This window comes from Odontomachus brunneus, unplaced genomic scaffold (genome assembly GCF_010583005.1).
Source record: "Odontomachus brunneus isolate Ranch 3 - 2012 unplaced genomic scaffold, Obru_v1 Obru_scaffold_001, whole genome shotgun sequence".
NCBI classification, from domain to species: domain Eukaryota; kingdom Metazoa; phylum Arthropoda; class Insecta; order Hymenoptera; family Formicidae; genus Odontomachus; species Odontomachus brunneus.
In genome coordinates this window covers 3,617,325-3,644,797 of record NW_022639451.1, presented here as the reverse complement: position 1 = coordinate 3,644,797, position 27,473 = coordinate 3,617,325, and the positions used below count along the sequence as shown (strand labels likewise).

At 41.7% G+C, this 27,473-nt stretch overlaps 1 protein-coding gene across 4 annotated transcripts in view; it reads left to right on the top strand.

The window, feature by feature from the left end:
- Positions 1 to 27,438, top strand: part of LOC116850949 (zinc finger protein 2 homolog) — a 148,441-nt gene extending 121,003 nt beyond the window's left edge. For 2 of the 4 annotated variants that reach the window (XM_032829993.1, XM_032829864.1), the window contains 2 exons: positions 5,658 to 5,808; positions 22,129 to 26,238. In XM_032829993.1, the coding sequence (XP_032685884.1) occupies positions 5,658 to 5,808; positions 22,129 to 22,421 (444 nt within the window). In that variant the 3' untranslated portion in view covers positions 22,422 to 26,238. Of the gene's footprint in view, positions 1 to 5,657; positions 5,809 to 8,866; positions 9,575 to 22,128; positions 26,239 to 26,494 lie in introns of those variants that run through there. The other 2 variants (XR_004379508.1, XM_032830080.1) reach the window with 2 other exon arrangements.
- Positions 27,439 to 27,473: the final 35 nt, after the last annotated feature.

The following is a 27,473-nucleotide window of genomic DNA, read 5'->3' as shown; positions in this document are numbered from 1 at the left end:
AAAATGAAAAGGAAAATTTCGGATATTATCAGAGTCAAAGTAGGAGTAATTTGAATCATTATAATTAAATCTATTATACTAACTTAGCTCCCACTGCGTAGAATTAACATAGAGCCAAATTTTTTACTCGGGATGCCAACGAAATTAAGAAAATAACCATACAAATATAATCTAAAAGGTTGTAAATGAAAAATCAGAAAGTTTCAAAGCCAACTGTCAAGTCAGCTTTATATAATTAAAAAATGAAATTTCAACTGAGCGTTCGCTTCATACGATGCAATGGAGGTTTAATGCTCAGCACAGCATTCGGACGTGTCTTTGATTCCGCGACTTTCCTCACGGCCATCTCGACGCAGTGTCGAATGCTCACGCACAGCCGAGAAATCGTCATTAGCCACCACACATCTACAACGTACAACGTAAATGCGGCGTAATTAACATAACGAAAAGTAATCCGGGCGAACGAGTCGTCCAACTCTTTCGTCTCCATCCTCTTGGGCTCGTCGTGACGTCGCGACCCGCCGCGTTTCCCCGACGTACGCACAGAAGCTCTACCTGGGCATTTACACACATACCGGGCGAGAACCGGTCGATCTCTCGTTCCAGAAAAGAAACATCGCCGGGCGATACGCGAGTCACGCGATACGAATTTCTTCGGGGCGTAAGTACCCTTAAGTGCGTCGGGCTCGCTCGCTCGCGCGCGTCAGGGCGAGGAAACGGGTCAAACGTTTGACGAATATCGGACCTCGACAAAAGGACCCCGCCGCAATTACACGCGCGATTGAATGGAAGTAGAAACTCGCTTCGCCGTGGTTTTACGCCCGACACGTAACCGTAACCCGACACATTAGGGATATGTGGGCCACACACACGCGTGAGCGCGTTCGTCCACGTACACGTGGACAGGTACAGAACTTGCTGCACGAGTGCAAACTGTATTTCGTGCTACAGCTCGGTTTCGAAGGTAGCGTTGAATTTATGTTTGAATAACGATGCTTGTTGCTCCAATTTTTTATAGTTAGCTGAATTGGACGTTATTCTTGTCCAATTTAAAATTCATTTATTTATTTATTTACCTCTTTTGGCTGAAAGAAAAGAGGAAATGTATGAAAAATATACATAATACGAGAAAGAAATATAATACACAATAAATTTATCGATCGCGAGATGAAATGTCGACGCTTATTGCTTCAAATATTTACCACCAATTGAGTCGCACATTATTTTTCCGCGATTTAAAATTTATTTATTTGTTTATCACTTTGCCGAAAAAATTCACTAAGAAAAAAGAAAATGTGAAAAATACAAAAAATATACGATAAATGTATCGGTTGTGTGATTAAATATCGAGAAAATTGAACATTTCCACTCTCACCACTCCAATTGTTTTTTTCGCGAATTTTGTGATCACTGAATCAACGTCATTTTTTCCGCAGTCAATTAATGTAATTATTGATTTGTCAGAAACGTGCTTGTCTCATATGAGATATTCGGATTTTAATTCAGAATTAGATCTGAAGTTTTCAGTTAAATTATATGATACATGTGACTTATATATGTGGCTTATACTTATAGTCGCACACAAGTCAATTGAAAAGTTCACATCTAATTCGAAATTTAACTCTACAGTCGTCGCATGAGGTCTTTAAGAGAATATTATATATCCAAAATAGTATTTTCTTATATGTTACATGAACCCAAAAACCTAATTAAATAAAGAAAATATTTAAGTTCTCAACATAAAAAATATAAAATAATTTTTTATATTGGGATCTCTCAAGATCCCATGCGTCGTCTCGTGTTCGAAAAGTAGCGCGACGACTGTAGGGTTAAATTTGAATGTCTCAATTAAAACAGATTTTAAGTGACAAAACTACTGATGCGGATTTTAGTCACAGAGAACGTTCATCGATTAATGCCCGACACTGCCCGACACTGCCACGCAAAATCCCCGGCGGAAATTACTCGTTCATACACCGCGAGTCACGTTGGGATCAGGTGGAACGTCACCCTCGGCGCTTCTAATATCAAACCCCGCGGCTAGTACCTCGAATGTGACCGCGCCGTCGGAACGCGAGACCGATCGATCCGCGATTATCATCGCTTTCCCGTGTTCGCGAAATGTCGCGGTGGTGCGCTTGCGGGTCTTTACCGCGATGTATACACCTCCTCATCCGTGGGAAAGCCGCGGCAAGCCTCCTTTATTTAATCCGCGTCGTTGTCGACGAGCGACAGATGTCCCGACGACGCGCGGCACGGTAGAGTCGCCGACAGAAAAAGAAGAACGGCGGACAAAGAGCGGCGCGAGAGATTAACGGTAATCACGCGATTTTTCAAGTGTCCCTCCGTCGCGAATCGCGGGCAGCGCGGAGAAGCTGGAAGGCGGTCGAGGCCGAGGGCGAGGACGGCCGCCGGCTCAGGGCTTTGTTTCCGAGCCGGTACCGGAAACGGGCGCTTTCGTGCGGCGACAATGGCAAGGTACGGCATCGTCGTCTTCCCACAATCCCCCGTTTCCTTCGGCCGCATCTCCCTTGGGCGCACTGCTGGTGTTCATTAAGAATAACCTCACCCCCGCTGTCGTGGCTGCTTTCCCTTGTCTTTCCCTTGTTTTTTCATCGAATCCGCGAACGGGACGACGCGTCCCACCGGTGGCCGTATTACGAGAATATCTTGCCATATGGGCGGCGGGAACAATTAGGGGTGACAATTGTTATGCGTGGGAGTCGTTAATGTCGTGACCGTTGTAACGCGCCATTGAGACGGAAGCATGTTGCTTTAATTACGGTTAAGTAGTAGGCTCGTCACTGTCTCGCTTTGTTCAGAATTTCGACATTACGTGTGGGCCGTTGGATGAAACGTGGCTCGCGTGGTGCGAGTCGCAATTTCGTCAGGTTGAAAGGTGACGAATTCACGAGGATATATTTAATATAAAATTTAATGTAAAATCCTACTCAATATAAATCACGGCCAATGTATCACGTTCCAATTAAACGCTGGAATTCATATTATTTGATATTCGTACTTGATATTAAACATCCTCGCGTTTGTGGCTGCGCGTGAAAATGTCGAAGCAAGAGAATTACAAAGTAGCAGTATAAATAATAATCTAACGAAGGATTCATGAAAAATACTCTCTAAATTTATGGAACTAAACTTAAAACGAGTAAAAAATGCTAGCGTTTTCCCTCGAAGTGATTGTAAAAATACTGTCGAAATGACGAGAGTGAATGTTTTACTCAAGCTTAGAGAGAATTCTGTCTTCATATGAGTGAGTGTTTTAATCGATTGAAATTGATGTATATTTCTATAAAATATCTGTAAAATAAAAAAAATATTTATTTCGATGGATACTAGTAACATATTTACTTAAATCTAAATTCTTTTATTTAAGTAAAATAAACAATTATTTCCATGAGAAGCTAAAATTAAAAAAAATGTATGTTTCCTTATTCAAAACATATGTTATATTAGTATAAGTTTAAATACGTTATCAGTAACTATCGAATAAATAATTTACTTATATCTTAAGTATTTTCCTTCTCTCAGCGTAGAGCATATCAGATTTATATTTTAGTGATTTCGAGTGAATATTCACGCGACGACTCAAAGTGAAGAATTCTCTCTATTGAGTGATCATTCGAATTCAAACGACTCGATGGTCATGTTACTTTCCGAATGAAACTTCATTTTAAGAAATTTACAGCATACAGAATTGTTTCTAGAGTACCTCATATGCAGACCTCGCGTTTTCAAATTTAGTCTGTCGGAGGAGTTGCGCTGAGACAAATTCTCTACAACGACAATCACGCATTACCGTTCACACAATCATCCATTGGCGGCACCTTCGAGCAGCGGTCAATTCCGCAGGGCGAGACTAAAGTCCGGGACGCGGTTTACCGGCGGAAGAAGTCGAATATCGCGTGAAGATAGGTCGCTTCCCCATATTGATCGTGGCGCAGCGTGAATCATGCGTACTTGCACTCGTGTACTCGCGCGCGCGTAATAATATTCCGCGCTGGGCATATTCATACGCCGTGTATATTGTCAGCCTGGACACGCATCGAACCGCGCCGCGCCATTGTAACGACTGGCGCCCGTTTGTGACAATAAGTCGGCGAAGGGAGGGAGAGAGAAAGAGAGAGAGAGAGAGAGAGAGAGAGAGAGAAAAGAAAGAGAGAGAAAGAAACGAACGACGACGCTCCTCATGAACACAGGTGTGCCTGGCGTCCCGGCGCCCAGGAGCGCCTTCCTTCCCTTGTCCACCCTTGTCGCGTTCGCTTTCATTCCCTTCCCGCGCATCCTTTCATTTGAAAAGCGAAAGACTTTATCGCGCTGGAGGAGTCGCGCCGCGGGAACTCGTCGTTATGTTCCCCGGCAATTATGAGAATTGTCGTAAGTATAAGAAAAATAAGAAAAAGTGGAAGTTCCCGGAAAGAAGGTGAGGTGGGGACGGACGGAGAAAGAATAGAACGCTCTATTTTATTATTGAAACAGAACCAGTCGGATTTGTTTAAGCATTCGCGTAGGTCGCAATAAATTTGTGAACACGAGCATCGACCAGACCTCGATCATAGAGTTTGTAAAAAAATTTAAATAATTATTAATACATGTATAAAGAGTGCAATGTAATATGCACGATGCGAAATGGAATGGATCCCGCGATTGCAAGATAAAAAAGAGGCGCAACCGCAAAAAGAATTCTCCCGAGAGGGATGCAATCGATATCGCGTGCGGTGCACGGCCACACGAGTTGTCGAGAAGGAATTGATAAATTAGCTGCTTAGCGGCTTAACAGTTAGGCGACGGTGATTTGTCAGCGGAAGGAATTCCTATTAACGACGGAATGGGAATCTGTCAACTCGCATTACAGGATCTTTGAGAATGTTCTTGTGTTCGGAAAAAAACTCGGTTTGTGCAACTGATTTTTCTGTTGTCTGCTGATCAAACGAGAACTCGCGTTGTTAAGGAACAGAGGAATTTCTATAAGAGGTATCTGGTCAAATCAAAAGTGTTCTCAGTTATCTCAACCGAGTTTCAACGCAGCCACAAGTCCAGACAAATATTCTTAGCCGCGCTAAAGATATTGTTTCCCGTTATCGAGTTTTCGCCTGGTTACCATTCCGTTATTTATGACAGAAATTTTCATGTGAAATAATTTAAATTCTCATAAATACAGGAAATTCTACGAAGATGATTGCGCGTACAATTATTTGCGAAGATGATCGAAAATGTATGCATGTACTGAGAGACAAAATATCTAAGTAGTGAATATTTATTCGGTGGGTACTAATAATATATTTACTGTACAATTTACAATAACATATAAACTGTTTTTAATAAATTTTAGACGTCCATAAGGTTTGGATTTTTTGTTTTATATAGAATGACGTACGGACTATTCATTAGTAAAAGAAAAATTCAAAAATCATATTTTTGCGGGTTGGATTATTCTTGCATTATTATAAGCAACTGTTTATATCAATTAGATAAAAGAATATATAAATTAGATAAAAGAATTGAGATTTAAATAAATACGTCATTAGTGTATCCAAAAAATAAATATTTACTATTTTTTAGATATCTTTTCTCCTCAGCATAAATATACACGTCAAACAGACGAGTAACCCGAGGTAATCTTGATCTGTTTGTTACAACAGTGTAAGCAGTGCGGCAAAGCCTTCAAACGGTCGAGCACACTCAGCACCCATCTCCTGATCCACTCCGACACGAGGCCTTACCCTTGTCAATATTGCGGCAAGAGGTTTCACCAGAAGTCGGACATGAAGAAGCATACCTACATCCACACCGGTAAGTCTCCGACGACCATCGAAACACGAGTCTCGAGTCAAATCTCTTCGCAATCGACGCGAAATCGGCGATACTTCGCGGTACACATTTATTTTGCGGGACTTCTCTTGTTTTCTGCCCTCGAGAATTGCATCCAACTTCGCGACGGAATAACGCGACCAATGACGCTTTAAAGCGTGCAGTCCCCGTTGTTGAGAACGCGTAAAGTAGGAGTTCGTAATGTGTGGTATTACTTTCGCGTGTAGTTCCTCTCTTTTTGCATGTCCTAAATACTTAATGCGAAGTCTCGAGAGTGTACTTCTCTTTGTGATCTGTTCTTTGTGAGAGAAGCTTCGAGTCTCTTTCTTTAACGCGCTAACCGGGCTGCGCGAGCGAGGTGGACGACACCATATGACAAAGTTTCGGAGTACGCGAGTATTGCGTGAGCATCGATAATTGCAATCGTTGGTAACAAGCCCCTACTTTGTATATCTAATTTTTACGTTACTACTATACTCGTGTGCGCCCAAGTTGCGTCCTCGGAATTACAGCTTGTCGCGTGTTCTCCCTTAAACTTCTTTCTCCGCGGTCTTTGACCAAATGTTGCTGCTGCATACCGTCGATCAATAACTGCAATTGTTCGTAACGAGCTTCTGCCCTCAGTCTCTACACCGAAATGAGAGACGGCCAAGCGGACAGCTTAGAAATAATCTCGATAACGGAGCGAATTTTTCCGATATTATGTTCTTCATCGCCTTCATGTCTTTCGACAATATCAATTAATTGGAAGAATCAAGCGAGAAGTCCTAAAGTTATTCTAATAGTTATACGTATTTGCGTTATAATATCATTACATTCTTCTCGAATCTAGTTGTCTTGTTCGTCCTGAGTCGCACTTTGACTGATCATTATTTTTTTCTTTCACTTCGTCACGCATCTCGAGCGCATTGCTCTTCGCGACACATCGAATAGAAACGACGATCGACTCTTCGGGGGCGGTTTTCGAATTATTTATGGAAACTGCCTTGTTGCCACCATGGCAGACCACTCCGTACATTATTCAGACCATTGTTATCCTGTGATCGGCGAAATGTCCGAAGACAGGTCGCGCGACGCGTAGAGAATGAAGGCGAAAAAGACCTATCCTCCTAGTTTCCAAGAATCGACCGGCAACATTCGTTTAACATTCGCAGACCTTTGTAACTATATGTATATACGCAAGACGTACTAATATCGATATCTGAATAATCTGTCAGTTTCTCCATCACAAAGACTTCGAAAACAACGCCTATTTAGCAAGCGAAAGTAATTTTCATAATTTCAATTGAAATATACGATAGAAAGGGAGAGAGAGAGAGAGAGAGAGAGAGAGAGAGAGAGAGAGAGAAAGAGAACAGTTGATTTTGCCGTGAGACATAACGATTTCTTTAACGAGCCACGTAAATTGCTTATTATCACCAAGAATACCTCGGAAGACATTTCCGCGGATCCAAGCCTACGAATCAAATGTCCCTCCTCCTCAGACAAATTGGCAAAACATTTTAACTCATACCTCCGTGCATTATTAATATGTCATTAGGTTCATTAAGGGTAATAAGCGTCGTGTGTCATTCTGGAGTGCGCCTACAAAAAGTTGCATTTGCTTGATGCACGTTATCGCACAAATGAGATAGCGCCGTAATGTGCATTTTATTCAACTCGGCGCGACGAAAAACGATGGGCACCAACGACGGACTTGTGTGTGACCGCGCCTTTATATCGACACGCGCATTTAAACACAACCTGTCTGTGGTGCATCTTCAATAGGGTGTCTCCACGAATGTCACACCCACGTCTCTATGCGACCCTTTTCGCATATGAAAGAATCGCGCAGAGAACGTATACACGACACACCTGGTCGATATCGCGCCGCTGTCCACTTTAGATTGCAAAAGAAAATAGAAAGGAACATCACTAAAGCGTCTAATGCCAACGTCAATTAAACTTTGATTTGAATTTAAACTATTCAGACTAAGATTCAGCTTGAGCTTTAATCGATAGAAACGTGCATAAATCTGGCATTATGTGTGTATGTGATTTTTGTAAGTTGACAAATGATTTCGGTATGAACATGCTTCTGCATGAAATAACGCAAATCCTAGAAACAACACGTCTTACTTATTAAAGTAAATTCAAAGATATACGAGCCAATAGAAGCCAATGCGCAGAAGTATTGTAGCGCAATCAAAAAGTTGCTGTAGATCACAATGTCTGTATCAATGAATCTAATTTATTGGTTGACTAAAATTTGGATTCATCAAAATGATATCTTCGATATAGACATTGATTTTTATGGTAAATTTATTTATTACACTATAATATTTCTGGATTTTATTGGCTTTTGCATCCTCGAATTTGATTGTATATCAGCTTTTGTTTGCCTAAATATATCCTATCAAATTATTTTTACAACATGCACATTACGTTTGTAAAGCTTTTTTTTTTTCATATAAAAGATGATTTCGATTTTCTATGAACATACCAATGTGTTAATGCAATTTTATGGTACCCGCTTGTTTCATTTTAATTACCGTTGAATTCGCGGTATATACGCAAATATCAACGTGGACAAAATCATTAGTCAACGTTTAAATATGGAAAATGCGTCGTCACAAAGTATTCTTTCGCCGTCTCATTGGATAACGATGACAAAATCCCCTTTTGCAATGTAAGGGCCGGAAAAGATGGACTGGCATGCAATCAGATTAGTTCCGGATTTGATTCATTCGAGGTTTGTATGTCGCGCGGCAGACCCAAACGAACACGCACATTGCCCGCAATAAATATATCGGCAGATCATCAGGCTGTTTCGTATGGAAATAGTGTCTCGTCACGCACACGCGAGCGGTTATTTTTCTTCCTTTCGCCGTACGAGGTCGCCCGCGAGGCAGAAATTTGCCCGACACAACGAATAGTAAAATTCGTCAGTAGCCGTCATCAGCGTAACTGCCGCGAAATTGCCGTTGCATCTTAATTTTCTTTTTATACCAGATACCCTTAAACACACTTAAAAGCTACAAATTTCGCTTTCACTTCTCAGGTGTTAATAGCAACACGAATCCGTCGTGGAACCACACGACAACGGCGATTCCTTCTTCGACTCGAGCGAGCCGGAAAATGTTAACAGAAAAGGAAAGAGCAGAAATAAACTCGAGCGCGAAACACTGTGTTGCATTACAGTTCGTAGAGTGACGTAGAACGAAGGGGAAATCTCGATTTATCGTGATTGCATAGAAACTAGTAATTCGCGACGTCGACTCTGTCGTTTTTCAAACGCGACGCAAGATTACTAAATGACACTAGATTAACCCAGTTTGACAAATCACTCGCGACATTGTGGGTTGCTTCTGAGCGGGCAAATTATTGCCGCACGCAATGAGCAGAAAATCCAGACGGGAAACGCATTTGCGAGGCGCCGTGCATCAAAGGCGATCGCATGCGGGATCCCCGTAGCCGAGTCTGCTCTACCGAGTGCGCGCTGCGTGCAACGTGCAGCCACAATCGCACGATTTTCCCTGTAATCCAGCGCGGTTGATTATCGACAGGTTCCCGAGGAGAAAATAACCGCTCTCGCCGCACCCCTAAACCAACTTTTCTACAAAGAAATGCGGATTCGTGTTGCTACAACACTGCAACCTAACGCCATGAAACATTCATCGGACGCGACGCACTCTGCATTTTCTATATCCGTTATCGCGCGGGAGAGAGACGTTAGGAAATTGTATTGTTTATTTCAACATTCAACATTGCGCAGAAACAAAATTTGGTTGAATTAACTAAGTATCTTGTCGAATATGAACGATCTAGAAATTCCGATTGAAGTAATCCGAATTCTGTTTAAGTTAACAAGATTTTTGGTAGACTAACCAAACATGTAATTTAAATAACCAGACATGTTTGGTTAGTCTACCAAAAATCTTGTTAACTTAAACAGAATTTGGGTTACTTCAATCGGAATTTCTGGATCGTTCATATTCGATTCAGATACTTGATTAATTCAATCAAATCTTTTTTTTCCGTGCACAACGACATCGCAACGAAAAGGCAAGTAATCGCGAAGGCGTTAGTCGGCGACGACCACTTCGTTCAGCGATCATTAGAGCGACTAACCGTCCCGAATCTCGACTTTCGGCTCTCTATGGAAGCGTCTCGGAAAAGACTAAACGCCATTCATTACGATTTATCATAACATGACAAAAATAATATAAAATTTTATTATTATTATTTTTATATGTATAATGAAAAAAGTATATTTTATATTGATTATTCGTCGCATTTATGTTAGTGATTGTTCATTAATCTTGTTTTAAGAATTTTCTCAGTCTAGTTTTAGAGTAATGATTTATATTAATGAATAATAGAATAGAATAATAATATTTAAAAAATTAATATGCTAAGATATATTTATATATTATATACAATAACCAAAAAAAGATATATACATATGTTAATATATTACAAATTGTTTATCGTAAATTGATATACTTATAAAAAAATTCTGATTTTCTTACTGTGTCCCAATTTCTTATGGTCGACAAATTTGCTGATTAAAAATTGGTCAGTCCAACGATAAGGCGACCGTTCAACGAGTCAAATCTCCACGCGCGTAATCTCTTTATGACGCGTAATATCGAGTAACGTTTGCGACCGATCCCAAACTCGGACGTAAACCCGTCGACCTGTTTTTTGTTTTTTTTTTTCTTTCTTAAGCGAATACCCGCGCAAAAGCAGAACATAAAAGGAAGCGCCGATCGGGAAGCGATAGGGACACGTTTTAATGGCGATTTAATCAGCTGCCTCGGCCACGTTTCCTCGTGGAAACGACCGGAAGGAGCGCGTGTACGATGGGAAACGGTCTGTTTGTCGCGCGCTAAGCGAGTTTCCGGGCACGACACGTGCCCGACACGAGTCGTCGTGGGGCGTGCGTGTCCCGCACTAATTAGCGCTAAGGGGACGAGCCGCCGTCGCCGCCGTCGTCGTTGTCGTCGTCGTGGGTTTAGAGACTACCGCGGCAGAAAGGGAGTAGCGCCCTCGCTCGACGAGGAAGCCGCTCCGGCCACTTTGCTTACTCTCCACATCAATCTACGAGGGGTGAATGTAATGCGAATTTAATCGACCCTCATCGCGACTTTACGCTATCAGTTTCGCCGCGGCATCGCGTCACCACGGCGGCCGACCCGTCGGGATATTTCGAGATTCACGTATCGAAGGTGATCATGCGCAATCAAGGTTTAATCAACCCTCAACGTAGAATCATATTTTTGGAAAGACATAATCTGCACTGCACTGAGAGAAAAAAATATCTAAAAAATAAAAAGTATTTTATTGATAATATATTTAATTTCTAATAATTTTTATTTCTGATAATACACTTAAATCCTTTTATTTAAATAGATTGAATCACTGCTTTCACAAAAAGTTAAGGTTTTAAGAAAATGTACATTTCTTTTACTTGAAAAATATTTTGTATATTAGTGTGAGTAAATATATTATTATATAGTACACACTGAATAAATATTCTTTATTATATATTAGACCGAGTCAACTTCGAACTACTATATAATTTTGTTGAAAATCAATATTTTTGAGATATAGAAGAGCCTCAGCTATTAGACAGCAGCACAAGAAAATTAAAATCTGCAAACAGATTTGTGCTATTTTTAAATATTCTTAGAGCCCTTATAAAAGTTGGTGAGCAATTAAATACTCGTTCGGGCCTCACGGACGCTAACGTTGCATGCGAAAGATTAATAAATGATTTAAACTCAGACAGGTGAATAAATTCGTTTTCGTATTTTTTTCGGAATCATTGGTCGTCAACAGTTTAAAACTGAAGTCCAGACAATTGACGGTCACATATATGCCTTAATCTTGCAAACAGGAAGATAACGTACAAGCGTATCGCGAGTATATACTGCATAAAGACCGGTATGAGAATTAGTTATGTTTACGATAATTAGCAGGAAAAATTACGTGTGGTTCGTCAATGAGCAACCTCCTTGAAATATAATTGCAGACGATAGTGAGCTTATTAAAGTTCATTAAACATGCAACTCTTTAGGTTTAGACCGGCCAAAATATCCTAACGTGACTCAATCGACGGTGTACGTAACACTTATCCATAACAATACTGATATTGCTATGACGGTAAATTAATACTGATCGATACGTAATTTTCCATTCCAAGCTACGGTGGAAAATGCAAAAGGAAGCACGAGATAAGTGTTTGCACCGCAGGTGTTTGAAATTTCATTTCTCCTGGAACGTTGGCAAAATATTGCAGTTAAAAAGAACGTTCGTGCGAAAATTTTCACTACTCGCTCTTCCCCTTTCTTCGGGATACCGCCCGGTCGGGCTTCGAAATTTCCTTCTTCGGAAACGTTCTATAGTTTTAATGATTTCTGCACAAAGTGCGAGGCTTCGCGATAGTTTCCCGACGCATAAATCGTGTCCGAGAAATAAAGATTCAAAGATATTTCAACAAAAGTTTCCTTTCCCCCCGTGACCAAAGCGTTCCCGGAAAGCAGGTTCTATAGTTTCTACTATTTTACAAAGTAAACTGCCTTGATAACGTCTTTCTAATGTCCACTCGGTAGTACGTTTGTTCTAATGGTATCTCTAATAGCACGTTTCGCCCGAAAAGAAAAAGAAATAAAGATTTAAAGCTATTTCGACGAAGCGTCTTGCGACGAAAGCATGTCGCATAAATGATTCCTAGATGTGGGATACGCGGCAGGCCTCATTGTCACCATCAGACGAGTGCCTTTCTTAGGGCGCTTCAGGCGATATCGCCACTGCAATTTGATTTCCTGCATAATTGACGATCACTTATCACGATTACTTTGTATCTCAAACAGAGTCCGCTCGCTCGCGGACCTAGCTCGGGCGCAATGTGAAAAAAATATGAGTCATGTCGAGCAACACATTTCCGTTGTATCAAGTATCGATCGAATGTTAAAGCGTCGAGTGAAAAATATTATTCGCTCCCTTGACGGAATCCTCGAGTTTCAATATCCGCGATTTGGGGTTTTCACTATCAATATCTCTGCGACAACGTTTGAGAGTCGAAACTCGTTTCAAAGTTAGCTTTTGCCCTCACATTAACATGACATTATAATTTCCTTCTCTTGAAGTTAGTAGGGGGATTATTAGGGGAGCACCATATCATTGATTCCAGGAAATGAAATTGATATCTTGGGTCGTAGGACTATGAATCGGTAATTGTGCTCATTTTACCTATAAGCGCGTTTCCTATACACGGAATGCCTGATATATCCTTCACATTTCCTCTTACGATTAATTACAAGGATGCTCGATACCGAGAAATGAAAGAAATTTTTATATTTTCTCTCAACGTTTACGCGGTAAAAAAAAACAACCTCTGGTTTAACCGCGAATGTAAAAAGAATTCAGCAGCAATACACAAAGATAAGAACGAAGTAACGGATTATTCGATGCTTTAATTGGGGGATATATATATATATATATATATATATATCGAAGAAGTTCAAGTAACAACGCCTATTTGCATCATGCACTGGGAAAAAAAGTACTTGGAAATTTACTTGTGGGATATAAAGTTTGTTTCTACGAAATAAACTTTAGTTCTGTGAAACAGAATTTATTTTTGTTATTAATTTTTTATATTTTAGTAAATTTTCAAGTATGTTTTCAGTGTGCAAGGCACTCATCGATCGATTACAATTAATTACAAGAATATTTAATAAGGATATTCTCGCGCGCGAGAATTAAAAGAAATTTACCATCTCTCTTTCTCTCGATATTTTCGCGATAAGAAAAAATAATACCAAATCTAACTAGCGCGCGAAAATACATTGTGAAGGAAATACTTAAAAATTTATTTGCGAGATAAAAGTTTGTTTTACAAAAATAAACTTTATATCCCACAAATAAATTTTCAAATGTTTTCCTCAATGTAATAACGAAGTAACACATCATATTCGATTTCCTAGTTGAGAGCAAAATATATATATATCTCACCGAGTTGCGGAAGAAGTTCAAATAAGAATGCTTATTGGCACCGTGCAAGGCAGCCATCGATCGGTTGATTATCGCCGCGCGACGGCTGATCTCGGGCGAACTTGACAAGTATCATCGGCGAGCCGCGAGCGATCGAAGCGCTCGCGATATCCCCGTCAATGATTCATTCCCGAGACGAACGTATGTACGCACATTAGAATATAACCGTGCACCGTGCAGCGCGGTGCATATAGTCGCGCGTAATGCATTTCGCATCGCCGCGACCGAATTATTCATCGCGCGGCGCGGTGCGGCGAGGTCCGTCGTCCATAATGTAACAACGCGTATCGATAATCCCACCCGCGATAACGGTCATTGACGAAAAATTTCGTCTTTCTCTCTCTCTCTTTCTTTCTTTCTCTTGCACTTTGGCGCGCACTTTCGCCCATCATCGTCAAAGCGTGCTCTCTTGCTCGGCAATTTAGATCTGTCCGTCGGACTTTCCCGCCGATCGATACGATCCCCCGAGTCGAGCCGTGCGCTGGGCTTAGCCGGAAGGGGAAAGGAAAAGAGGAGAGTATACGAGAATAAGTCGGGTGATGATCGCTTCCGACGATTGATCGGGGGACAACTTTTTCCGCATGCCAGACAGCAATTGACGGAAAAATACCGTCGATGACGGTGGCGATGGTTATTCTCTTTCTTTCTCTCTCTCTTGATCGTTCTCGCCGGCTGCGTGTTTCCAGTGAACTTTCGCCTACGCAGGTATTCGCGGATAATATGCGGAACAGCCGTACCTTGTCATTCGCTGAAACAACCGTCGTCGCGGTCGCTCTCGAAAGAGTAATCGAATTCGAATGCGCGGGTATCAAGCGAAATGGTATGTTGGTCGCAAATTGTGTCGGCAAACGCTATGATTTCGCCGCGCGTTGTCCAGCCCCGGGCGAATGGGAAAACAAAGAAAGGGGCGTTCGGTAGGTTTTGATAGATCTTAGTTTAATGTCGTCGCGCTCGCGTCATCTCACCGTATGTGTGTGCGTACACTCAGTCCCGCGAATGCTTCATTAGATTCGCTCCAAATTTTCGACCAACCGCACTCGCGTTTCTAGCCACGTGTTGATGACTTCGCGATTGTGTCAATAAAGAAGGTTATTTGTTTACTTGCACTGACAGGAAAGATATTTAATTGTATAAATATAAAATATTTTTCAAATAAGTAAAAAATATATCTTTTTTAATCTTAACTTTTAACCTTAACTTTTCATGGAGGTGAATATTTGTTCTATTTATTTAATCTTATAGAGAGAGAATTATATATAGTAATTAATATTATAGAATAATTTAAATTTAAGTAAATGTTAGTATCCACTAAATAAATATTTTTTAGGTATTTTTTGTCTCAATATGTAATTTATAAATATAATAATAACTAATATCTGCGGATTGCGCGTATACGTAAGCAAGTAATCCTCTATTAATACGAAACATCCAGCTGTCAAAACGTCACTTCTCCTTTGAGCATATTCTCATTTTCTAGACTAATTAATTAATAGTTATGCTAGAAACACGTAGCTAGAAAGGCGGATGTAACCGGCATTCTAGAAACTATGACGCATCTAATCACTCTAGAATATCTTATTACATAATGTTTTTATTTCGTTAACGTCTGCTGTATTACGATATCAAGTGTATAGCAAGTGTACTAGCAATTCGATAGAACGAGTAGAATGCTCGTAAATTCTGCCAGCGGTGGTGCAGTTCTGCTATGCATTGTACGCTACTTGAAACAATCGAAAGCTTGCGTTAAACGAATTGTATAATTCCATGGCTCAAATCGAACAGTGAATAGCTAAAATATCAAATTTATGCAAATAATTTACAAATAATTTGCAATTTGCAAAAAATTCTAAAATTCTAAATTAGATATGAAATTTAATTATTTAATACTAAATGTATCTATTGGATAACATAGGTACATGAAAAGGCGAACTTCCAATTGCTTCAAGCAGTATATCTCATACAACAAAACATACACATGTGAAAACTTACAACTAATGTAAGTCACATTGACCTCAGCGATATTTTCTACTAAAAACCCACCACCTTAAATCTGATGATATTGTACCCCTTTATTATGACCTACCAACACTTCGACGTCAGTGCCGACCACATTCTGCTACCAAATCTGAAACATAAATTTGCGTTTCTAAGAGCCATGGCACACAGAAAAACTTAAGCAGTAAAACGTAAGCAGTGAGCAAATTGACCAATTACAGTCGTTGATTCTTGGATCGTAAGAAAAATCAGCTACTATGATTGGTCAATTTGCTTACTGCTTACGTTTTACTGCTTAAGTTTTTTGTGTGCCATGGCCCTAACTCCTGATTAATAAATCCGATGATCGTCCGGTTCTACTGCTACTGCAAGTGGTAATAACAAATGTAAGAGACGCCGACTCAAGACGTCGCGACAAGCACCAGCTCTATATAACGAGAGACGAGAAGATTACTCCTTAATAACGTACTTACGATACGTCCCGACGATCGCACACGCTATCCTCGATATTCCTGATACTTATTTCCGTACGAGATTCCCTTTCGATTGACAAAAGACGCGGAGCGATGTTGATCGATCTGTTAATGACGGTTGGTCGACGCAAAAAGGCCGGAAATGCGCACGCAATCGTCGAAATTCGCGTTGCTACAATGGCGCCATCTGTAGGCTCGGTGCCGCGGCTGCGTTGCGATAGGTCGATTCAATAGATCGATTCGATACATCGATAGTTACTGCATCCACCTCTAGCTATGCATTTCTCATGACAATTAATTAATCCAGAAAACAGAAATATTTGGATTAATTAACGCACGGAAAACAATTTCAGTTCGGGTAACTGAATCAGGGGAACAGACGGAGAACTCGCTAACGAGAAATTACATCTCTGTTATTGTGACCGAAAACGTCTGAACATTGAGCTGCGTTAAAACTCAGTTGAAATAACTGAGAGTAATTGATTTTTTGGGTAAGAAGTTTCTACAAGAATCTTTCTGCTTCTACAATCGAGTTTTTCAATCTAGTTCTCAAGTAACAGAAAATTTATTTACTCTAACGGAGTTGTTTTTTCCGTATAACTTTTAATTGTATATAAGAAATATAACGTGCAATAGCGATAATCGTCATCTCGAGTAGTTGGCGAAGTGTGAAGCTATTTAACAATCGCTTGTAACCATCAAAATGTTTAACAATCTCACGGTAAGACACTTCACACCATCCATAACAAGAGATTAATCCTCTTTCGCGACAATTCCAAAAAAATTCAGATATAATCTACAAGTTCAAAGAGACGAACGCTTCCTTCTCGAAAGCACACGGATTGTCGGGACCGCGTGGCCGGACATTCTCTAACGAGCTTCCGCGGCGGCGACGCGAAAAATCCGCACGGAATCGATCCCGCCGGCCCGTCCGTAGTCGATATGCCGCTATTACATCAGGTTCGTTAGAAGAGACGGACCTGCATAATTAAGAGGACTCGCGGAGTGTGCGTCTCGCACACGGATGCGTGCGCGCACACAGAGGCGCGCTACTCGCGCTCCTATCATTATAATCGGCCGCGAAGCAAACGTTTCAGCCCGGTAAATATTTAAGTCGGCCGGTAAGGGGCCGGTAATGAGAGTCGAGATGGATCGATAGGCGCACGTAGGACGAGGTGTGTATACGCACGTCCGTGGGTCGCTGACACTCTCGATAAATATTGTCCGCCTGCCGCGAGAATCGTACATCCTCGTCCTTCCGCGCGCGAGCGCGATGTGACGGCGACATCGCGCGCAGCGGAGAAATTAAAAAAGTCCAAGGCAAACACCGGCGCTGTCACACGAGCGCGCTTTCCTCCCGAGTTTTCCACGAGTCAGCCTGCCGCCCCCCTGCGAGCTGCGTAACGTCCGTACGCGTTCTCCTCGTTTGCCCCGGTCGGCAAATACGCCGACGCGCGTGTAAGTGTGATTTAATCGACCGCCTTCGATCCGAATATTAGTTCCCCTTTAGGTCGGAATTAGCTCGAAATTACACTCGTTCCTTCGTTCGTTCGCGCGAGAGTCGCCACTGCGTTATTTCTGTTATCGTTATCGTGCGCGCCAAGTTGTCTCTAATTTCGCCAAGTGTACATCTGCAATTTCGCGAAGGTCGCGCGGCCAATGGAGGCGCTGAATCATGAATGGTGCGAGAGTTCTTTTAATGAATCTCTGATAAAGCTTCGCTTTAGAAGACACAGGCGCTTGCCTATAGTCGCTGCAATAACGTGGATGTTCTGATCGTCTTTTCTGAAATTCGTTGTCGTCGTCGTCGTATTTATTCCGCGCGTTTATTTCTCTCTTTCTTTCTTGCTCGTCATTCAGTGAGGGAAGTACATTGTGAGATAAAGCAGCGGCTAAGAAGAACGCACTCATGACGACAATGTAGCACATGCTCGAACAACGTGTCGCCGTCACCGCCTACGTGGCGTAACACGTGTGCCGAATAACAATAGGTCGCTTCTGCTTGCCCCGAGCAAGTGTCGCAATTAAACGCGCGGCATTTGCAAGTTTACATTCGGAATAACATATTACCATCCTATTAGTTGCGAGCGTAACGAGCGCGGGTGAATATCGAATCGGCGCGACTCGAACGAGTACATGAGAGTTGCTCGGCTCGCAATAAAATTGTCGCGAGTAAATTTTGCGAAATCACACACGTGCGTCATTGTCGTTGAACCACGCGTGACTTTTTGTCCAATACGCTCGCTCGAGTAACGCTGGCACGGAGGTGTTTATTCGCGCGCAACATTTCTTATCGCGCTCGCGTAGTCTGTCTCAGTTGCACCGACGTTCTTAAAAATATTGTCCATAAGAAATTTAATGTACAGGGATACATCATGCTTCAATGATACAAATGACACTTCTCTTACGTGATTCGGTGAAACTGAGTGGATAAAGTGTGTGCAGAAGGATCTGAATGAAATTCTTGAAGAATGTGTAGTGATGGACACAGACAGAATTTTAAAGTAAAAATTAGGAATATATCGACATTCTGCAATAATTTATTATCCTTTTGATTGAATTATTAAATTATTTTTAAAATTAAATTAAATTCTTGGATTAAAAAAATTCTGGATTAAATTCTTGAAAAACCTGTAATTCGTGTTTGATAGACACGGGGAAAATTTTGTAGTAAAAATTTACTAAAAAATTTACAGAATTTTGTAACCGAGAAATAGATCGACATTCTGCAGTATAATTAGCTTTCTTCATTTTGTATGTGCTACTTATATTTCAAGAACTAAAATATGTTATTAAAAAATTTGCTATGTTCCTTAACAAGATAGACCTCTTACTGGCACTCTATCCTTGCATCACCAAAAGTGTAGTACAATTGAAAAGAATTTTTATGAAAAAAAGATTACAAAATTCTCTCTGTGTACCCCAACGAGCTTTGATAAAAAGAGATATCGTCGACTAATATTGTCCATAGTATAATGATATAAATTAATATTTTGCAAAAAGAAAAACATACGATCTTCAACCGGATTCCTCGCGACGTATATTTCGCGGTTATCAATTCGCTGTGTCAATAAGTGTAACGCGAACAATTTACTGTAAGATATACACAGTAGATCCGCGACATGTTTGCGCTAAGTCTACAAATTGTCTTGAAATATTAATAACAGGCGACGGTACTTTCCCCTACGTCGAGCGATACATATATAAAAATTGAATCATAGATGGTACAATTACGATAATTGTATTTTCCTTCGTGTGTAGGATGGTGGAAGTAAAACGGTGCCTGCTCCAACAAAGCGACACCGTCATCGACTTCGCCCATTGTCCGTGTCCGCGCCGTGGGCGATAATTCCGACGGTAATATATGGAAACGAAACGTCTCGGTAAATTTAATTTAAAGAAAAGAATATCCGTTTGTACTGACAACCGCGCCGGTGAGTCAGGATCGTGTTAAGAAAGAAAAATTTCTTTCTTGCGAGCAAGATACACAAGAAATCGATCTTCGCTCGTTACGCGCGCCGTTGACTCTCACGCTTCTCCCGCGATATTCTTTGCCGACTTCAATTAATGTTTGATTAGACGTAAATGCTTATCCCTCCCTCTCTCTTTCTCTCTTTCTCTCTCTTTTTCCCCCTCTCTCTCGAACATTTTTCGTCACCGATCCTATCTTCCCGCGCGAGCATTAAATACTCTGCAATTACTCGTCGCGCTTCATACGATGACATAAAATACTCCTTCCGCGAATGGTTGCTCGTTTTTCTCCACGACACCTCCGTGAGCTCTCTCCACCGCTGTTTATGCACGCTTACATGAGAGAAAGAGAAAGAGAGAAAAAAAAGAGGAAGAGAGGAGGGAGAGAAAGGGAGAGGGAGAGATAGCGCTCGCGCGACGTCCGCGTGCGGAATTAATTTCTTTTCGATAGAATCTTAACGACGACGCCTTCCGTCGCGTTACAACATTCGGAGGCATCCGCCAGCTTACGTACGTTTTTATCGTCGCTTTACAATCGTAAAACTGTTTGCTCGGAATTTCGAGAGAGGGAGAGGGAGAGAGCGAGAAAGAGAGCAACGGGTCCTCGCACAGCTGTTTGCTTGGTACTATCGCCGTCGGTCGATCGTCGTTAGACGAGCGACGGTGGACTTTCAGAAGGCCGCGACAAAAGTTCACAAGTATTGTCATTCTTTCTCTCTCTCTTCCTCTTCTCCTTCCTCTCTCTCTCTCTCTCTCTCTCTCTTTATTATTATTATTACTATCACTATGCGGCCGCGATCTGCGTGCAGGACGATCGTTCTTAAGCGTCAAGATTCGCGCGGGCGATTAGCCGAGAAATTGAGTATTTTTTTTCTCATGTAACGATATCACGAGCAATTGCAAGATACGTGCAAGATTATGCGAGTGACATTAATAAATGATGCCGTTCGCGGCACTTTCCACTGATGAAACTGTACTTGTCGCGCTATGGAATTACGCGATGAAGCAAACGATTGTTATTATTGTGCCGTTCCGTCGCCAGAAGTGCATGTGTGGCGAATGAAGTTCATTTGTGACATCGAGAATGATAAGAAACCGGAAAGGTGCTGCGTTATTCTTCACCTTTTATTTTTAGACCGCTCAAGAGAGATCTACGATTGTCGAGATATGTTCCCTCTGAATTTTGCCGCCGTCTTGAGTCGATAATCGCATCGGCCTGGAATTGATTACGCGTCAAGCGTTCGTCAGCGGCGACATATTTCCACCGTCCACTCTTTTGTGTCTATTCTCGAGATAATTATTATTGCGCGACTCGCGCCCGAGGGTTCTAGTCAAAATAGAGCGGATAAAATAGACAGCAAACGATCGTCTTTGGTGGCTCGGCCGTGTTTGAGTCACGCGTCGTCAGACGCAAATGCTCCACCGTCGGTCGACAGCGACGCGCGCGATTTATTGGTTGATTCAGCTGCGTTTGGTTAACCTTGGCTCATTATTCCAGACCGCGCGCCTGTTGTCTTCCCCGGCGATAATCGAATTTACAACGCGCGCATTCGTAATTCGCGTCGTTTGTCCGCGGGCCGACGATGTAATCGTCAGCGATGGGAATCGGTCTGTCACGTTCTCCGCGCGCGATTACGAGTTTTGTACCACTTATGGTTGCAGATGTTCATTTACTTCATTTAGTAATAGTAATTACAGTTGTGATTGGAGACACATCATGTCTCATAGCAACTCAATTAGATACTTCACAATCACGTCGCGGAATACAAAAAAAACTTCAAAGTAAATATTCAATTGATATTGGTATACATTCAATTGGTGAGTGTTGGTTAGTACTGATAATTAATAATATGTGCTGTTTTTTGGGTCAGTTGGAAAGTTTAGTTCGTTCTTAAATCGCATTTCTATTGCTTAATAGGAACTTAATAGGAACAAATTATTTATCGACCAAGGTGATAACCGTTATTATGAAAATGTTAAAATTACAACATTATTACAAATCTTATAATATCGAACAATATAGAAATGATGATCAAAATTACTATATATTTGTTTAAAATTGTTATGCATGTTTGACTCTTTACTACAAATTATTGTAATTACTTGAATATTTTTTATATGTCATATACGTATAGTACGTATACGTATAGTATATTGAGAGAAAAATATCTAAGAAATAAAAAATAATGAAGGGCCAAGAGAATAACACTCTCTCTATAATTTTAGTCAGATTAACTATTCTTCTTCTCTCAATGTAGCCATAAGCGACAATGAGTGCATGAGCGCTAATCCGAGACACCTCTGTCTCGTTTACGTGTTACAGGCGAGAAACCGCACAAGTGCGTCGTGTGCGGCAAGGCGTTCTCCCAGAGCAGCAACCTGATCACGCACATGCGTAAGCACACCGGCTACAAGCCCTTCCAGTGCGGCCTCTGCGACAAGGCCTTCCAGAGGAAGGTCGACCTGCGGAGGCACCGGGAAGGTCAGCACCCGGCGGCGCCGGCGCTCGATTATCGCGCTCTACAGGTATCGTCGCAGCCTAACGGCAACCGGCACTCGCCACCATCGTCGACACCTTCGGGTTACCACATGATACCCGTGCCCGGCAGTAGCTGAGATTCGTTCACCTGACAGACGCTTTGTCCGTGAACGCAGGAGGCCTCCGGCAACCTGCGCGGTACGTATCGTTAGACCGCACACGCGCGATATCGCCGGGACCCATCAGGATCAAGTCGTGTGCTCGTGGGGTCGCCGAAAGCGAGAAACGATATGTACTTGAGTCCCCGAACTCGAACGTCGTGCAGAGCAATGCGTTTCGAGTATGTGCGTCAGCGGACACCCGTGGCGTGGCACGCGTGGGTGAGAGCCGACTTTGGATATTAATCGATTAATATTTCTTTTCTAACTCAAATAATCCGCCAATCAATCAGCAGAATTAATTTAATTCGACTCATTATTAATCAAATTTTGATGTAAGTGATTCCAGTTATTAGAATTAATAATTAATTTCATCAACCGATTAAATTATTCGTGATTGATGATTACGGTTTAATTAATTGGATGAATTAATAATCAAACTTTGATGTGAGTGATTATATATTAATTAATAAATTAATTAATTTTATCAATCAATTAATTCATCAATTCACTCATTAATTGTTAATTTATAAATTAATTAATCAGTGTATAGTCCATCACATTAAAGTAATTTAATTAACTGATGGAATAAATTATCACTCACATAAAAATTTGAATAATATTTAATTTCATCAATCTATACGAAATTATTTGTGATTGTATATGATAATTGATTAATTTGGATTATAAGTTTGCTGATTATTTTAATCAAAGAAAGAATTTTTGTCGATTAATACCAGCACTGGCAAGAGCCTAATACACGCGGAGTTTAACGAAGTGAAGGCACTTGTAGGATTAACTTTGTGTCGAAGACGAAGTCAACAATTACTTTCTCTTTCTCTCTATCGCGTCTGTTCGTTCTGTATAATTTATTCTTGCGAGTGTTCCATCCGCGACTTTACTTCGCGACGCGCCGAAAATAAATGCGTTGATACTTGCGCGAATTCACTTGGTCGCAAGCGAGACTCGATCTCTCGAATATTCAACGTGAAGTATTGGGATTTTTTTGAAGGAAACCTGAGTCCCAAATCATCTTGTGGAATTCTCCGGCGTTTATTTTGTGCTTATTATTATTTAAAATTTTTCTAATTCATCTCTCACAATTTATTATATTATTATATTATTATTTCATGCACAATTTATTATATTATTATTTAATTCGTCTCTGACGTTTATCTTGTGCTTATAAAAAACAATTCCCTCGTCTTCGACTTTTGCGACCAAGTGTGCGCCGATTATCAGCCGATTGTCGCGTCTCGAGCGACGCTGCCACGTTGTAGTTACGACACTGTGATAGTATTCCGTGATGCATATACGACACGTGATAATCGAAGATGGACCATTGGACGTTACTTCGAGGTGACGCGAAGTGACATGTGCGCCTTCACGACGAACACCTTGAAACACGCGCGCGTCATGTGTAGCTCGACGAACGACCGGCGCTCCGGTGACATATGATGCGCGTGTATCGATGGGGATCATCTCGAAATGTAGCACTTCGCGTTTGTGCACACCAGTGACGTGGCGCAATGTACTACGCGCGAAACACACTAATGCCGGCTGCTTCTCCTTCTTGAGTGACACGCCGACGTCGCGCGTGCACTCATCGGGCTGAATATAAATTCAATTAGGCGCGACGTTAGTTTCGCATCGTTTCCCTTTTATCGTCCTAATGTCAGCGAGCTATCAACGAGCGTAGTGATACGGCGTCAACGTATGTTTAACATTCGTCTGGAAGTGTCAGTCGGAGATCAACGAGTTGCCCCGGAAGGCAACGACAAAAGTCGTTGAGACAATTTATATGCGTTCGAACGGAATAAGAGAGAACTGCGCGGCAACGAAAACGACACGGATTGGCCCTTGAGACCGCTCGTCTCGAAAGCATGAGATATAAATACGATAACAGTCTGCACGCGTGATTGCGCAATAAACATTCGGAAGAGTGGCGTAATTCGAGCATCCTCTGCCACGTCGAAGGTCACCGCCTACCAGTGCAAGCCAATCTCGCTTACATTCTCAGCTGTAGAAAGCAGAATTGTGTAAATATTTTTCGTTGAAATCTCCACCAGTGCCTCCTCCAGTTTCAAACTACAGTCGCGAGGCACGCAAGCAATCGGCGAATTATTTATACAAATCAACAGAACAATCACGCGTTTAACTCTTTTGCTACCAATTTTTTTCTAAAAATACAATTTTTTTCTTACTGCCACTTCATTAAATACATTAATATAATTAAAAGAAAAATTGAAAATTTTATGTTTGACACCAAAGGGTGTCAATGCAAACCAAACTGATTGGAATCAATCCGATGAGCATTATAGGATAGTAAATTTCCAGTCGTGCGTTATTGAAAATCAAAGAAGTTCACACGTGTTTTTTAGATATCTTCGAGATATCCTCGCGAGCTTCACTCGATCGGACTTCGATTTTAACGCGTTACTACCAGAACATTAATAATTAAGCTTAAGGAAAAAAAAAGATTACAAATTTTATCACAGAAAACACCCTATCTGCCCTTGTGAAATTTACAACGCGATGGAAGAACACACTGTACATATATACGCGCACGCATATACATATGTATTATATTTTCTCGACGTAAGACTATGTGCGTATGAGGCGCATGTGCAGGATAACACATGTATTCATACACATTACTGCTTCGTAATTTTATTATTTATACTGCGTTCCCCATGGAAATGATCGATTGCACGAATTGTCTGTCGGGAATGATGGTGACGCATTAAAAATTGAGCGACCCCGCACAGATCGTCGTATTTTGTAATAGCGCGCGCGATTTACACATCCGATGTGGACAATCGTCTACCGTAGAGAAGATCTTTGTAACTCCCACGCGTGACACCCAGCGGAAGATGTTGAAATAAGTCGCTATGTGAACGAAAAAGAATATATACGAACATCTCGTATCTCACACACGGACGCTTGGATGCATGAAGTCGTGGTAACGGCAAGTGAGTCGAGGCGGAAAGTATGAAAGTCGAGAATCGAGGGGATCTCTGAGCGCTTTCGTGCGCTCTCGCGGATGGCGTCGATTCGCCGCGACTTGACTGACCTGTCATTATTGTGAACAATGTGCCTGAATGTGCCTTTCTTTCGGTGTCATCGTGTAACCGAATCGTATTTATTGAATATCACTTGTGACTACTGTATCGATGCGTCCACGTCTTATCTAAATACGTGAGTAGCATTTGTGTGTTTGATGTACACGTAAGTTTCGTATGGTGCACCTAGGTGCAGATATCACAGTTACTTTCTCGATAAACTTCCTCAGTTCGTACACGTGTTTTGCGGATCGCGTCAAATCCACAGGCAGTGTGCGCGCGCGTTTTACCATCGCGAAAATAATTGCCACGCGGCAGTCGGGCGCGTTGACACGGAACACGCATAATTACGTTGCAGTAGCGTAATGAACGCGCGATTGATCCGACGTCGTGATTGCCCGACGAAAGCTCGCTGTGCTTTCCTTTCCGTTTCGCGATCGATATCTGAGCCTAAGTGCGATAATTAACATGTACACACGATGCATTTGTATTCAGAGAGCTCTGAGCTGATTGTGAATATATAGTACTATTTGTGTATCTCACGTGTCATAGTCTGTCGAAGCCAAAGCCACCCGTGTTTACGAAAATCGATCGAATAAACCATTCGAACAATTAATGACAATTGAGTATCGTCAAATCAACGACGCCACGCCATACGACCGACATACACACGCCGTACTTCTCCCACACAAAAACAAAAAAAAAAAAAACAGAAAAAATAGAGAAGAAGGAAAGAAAAGCGATCGATATGTAAGCCTTCCTAATTTTCGGATCTCCTTCAGTCGTGAAGCCACTTTTTGCGAAACCTTCGTTAAATCACTTTTCTCTGTCCCCGAAGTTACGGAAAATATAGATAACAAAAATCTTAGGATATGGCTGTTAATATGACCTGTACGTATGCGTTAAATATTTTGTAATACTTCGTCCCTATATGTAGTATCGCAAGGAATCGACTTCTACGATATTTCTCTATCGCATCGCTCATTTCAGAAGAGGCGCGCAGTCGGGGATTCCGCGCGCGGAATGGACTTGAAATCTTGCATGTGACGGAGAAAAAGAAGAAACAAGGAAGAGAGAGCTTGTGTAAATAGATTCAGCTTGTCAAAATTCCCGCAAGATTATCCGTCCCGAGCGAACGAAAGCGACTGGCGGAGGGGCGATGACGAGGAAATTTCGCACGAAATTCGCATGTCTGGCAACGAATCATAGCGGCTAGAGGACCAAAGATAGCGTAAGCCGGGCCTGATCGATCGGTAGTAATCGGGTTTTCTACTCCTGTCCGAACATCGGGAAACATAAACGAGAACGTGTTGTGTCGTCGAGCGCGGAGCACGAGAGGAGACCCGACGAGATACTCGCGAAAACTCGAAACTCACCATAGATCCCGGTCCTTCGTGCGTACGAACAGATTGTAACATACCATTAGGATTAGCTAGTTGATTAATTGCGACCAACCGAGGCACCGCGCTCGGACGTGACGAGCGTCACGTGCGAGCGCGCGCAAAAAGGGGTGGAGGAAGGACCCCTCGGAGCGCCTAATTATCTGACAACGACGATTACTGTTCGACGATTTAGCTCGCTTGCTACGACTCCGCGGCGAGGATTTCGCACGGCGAGACGAATCGCGCGGAGAGACACCGTTCTCTCGAGTTAATTGATCAGCGAATACCCGCAACGCGACACACTCATCCAACACTGTGTCCGATGCGAGACTCGCGCGTTCAGCAATGTTGTGCTATATGTTAAGATTATATAAACTTATATACGTAGAGAGCGCGATCGATCGATCACTAAATAGGTATCTTTCAAGATATTGATGTAGCTATGCGAGCGCGCGTGTGTGCTTGAGCGAGAATGAGAGAGAAAGAGAATCGAAGAGAGAATGTGATTGTGATAAGAGAATAAGAGAGAGAGAGAGAGAGAGAGAGAGAGAGAGAGAGAGAGAGAGAGAGAGAGAGAGAGAGAGAGA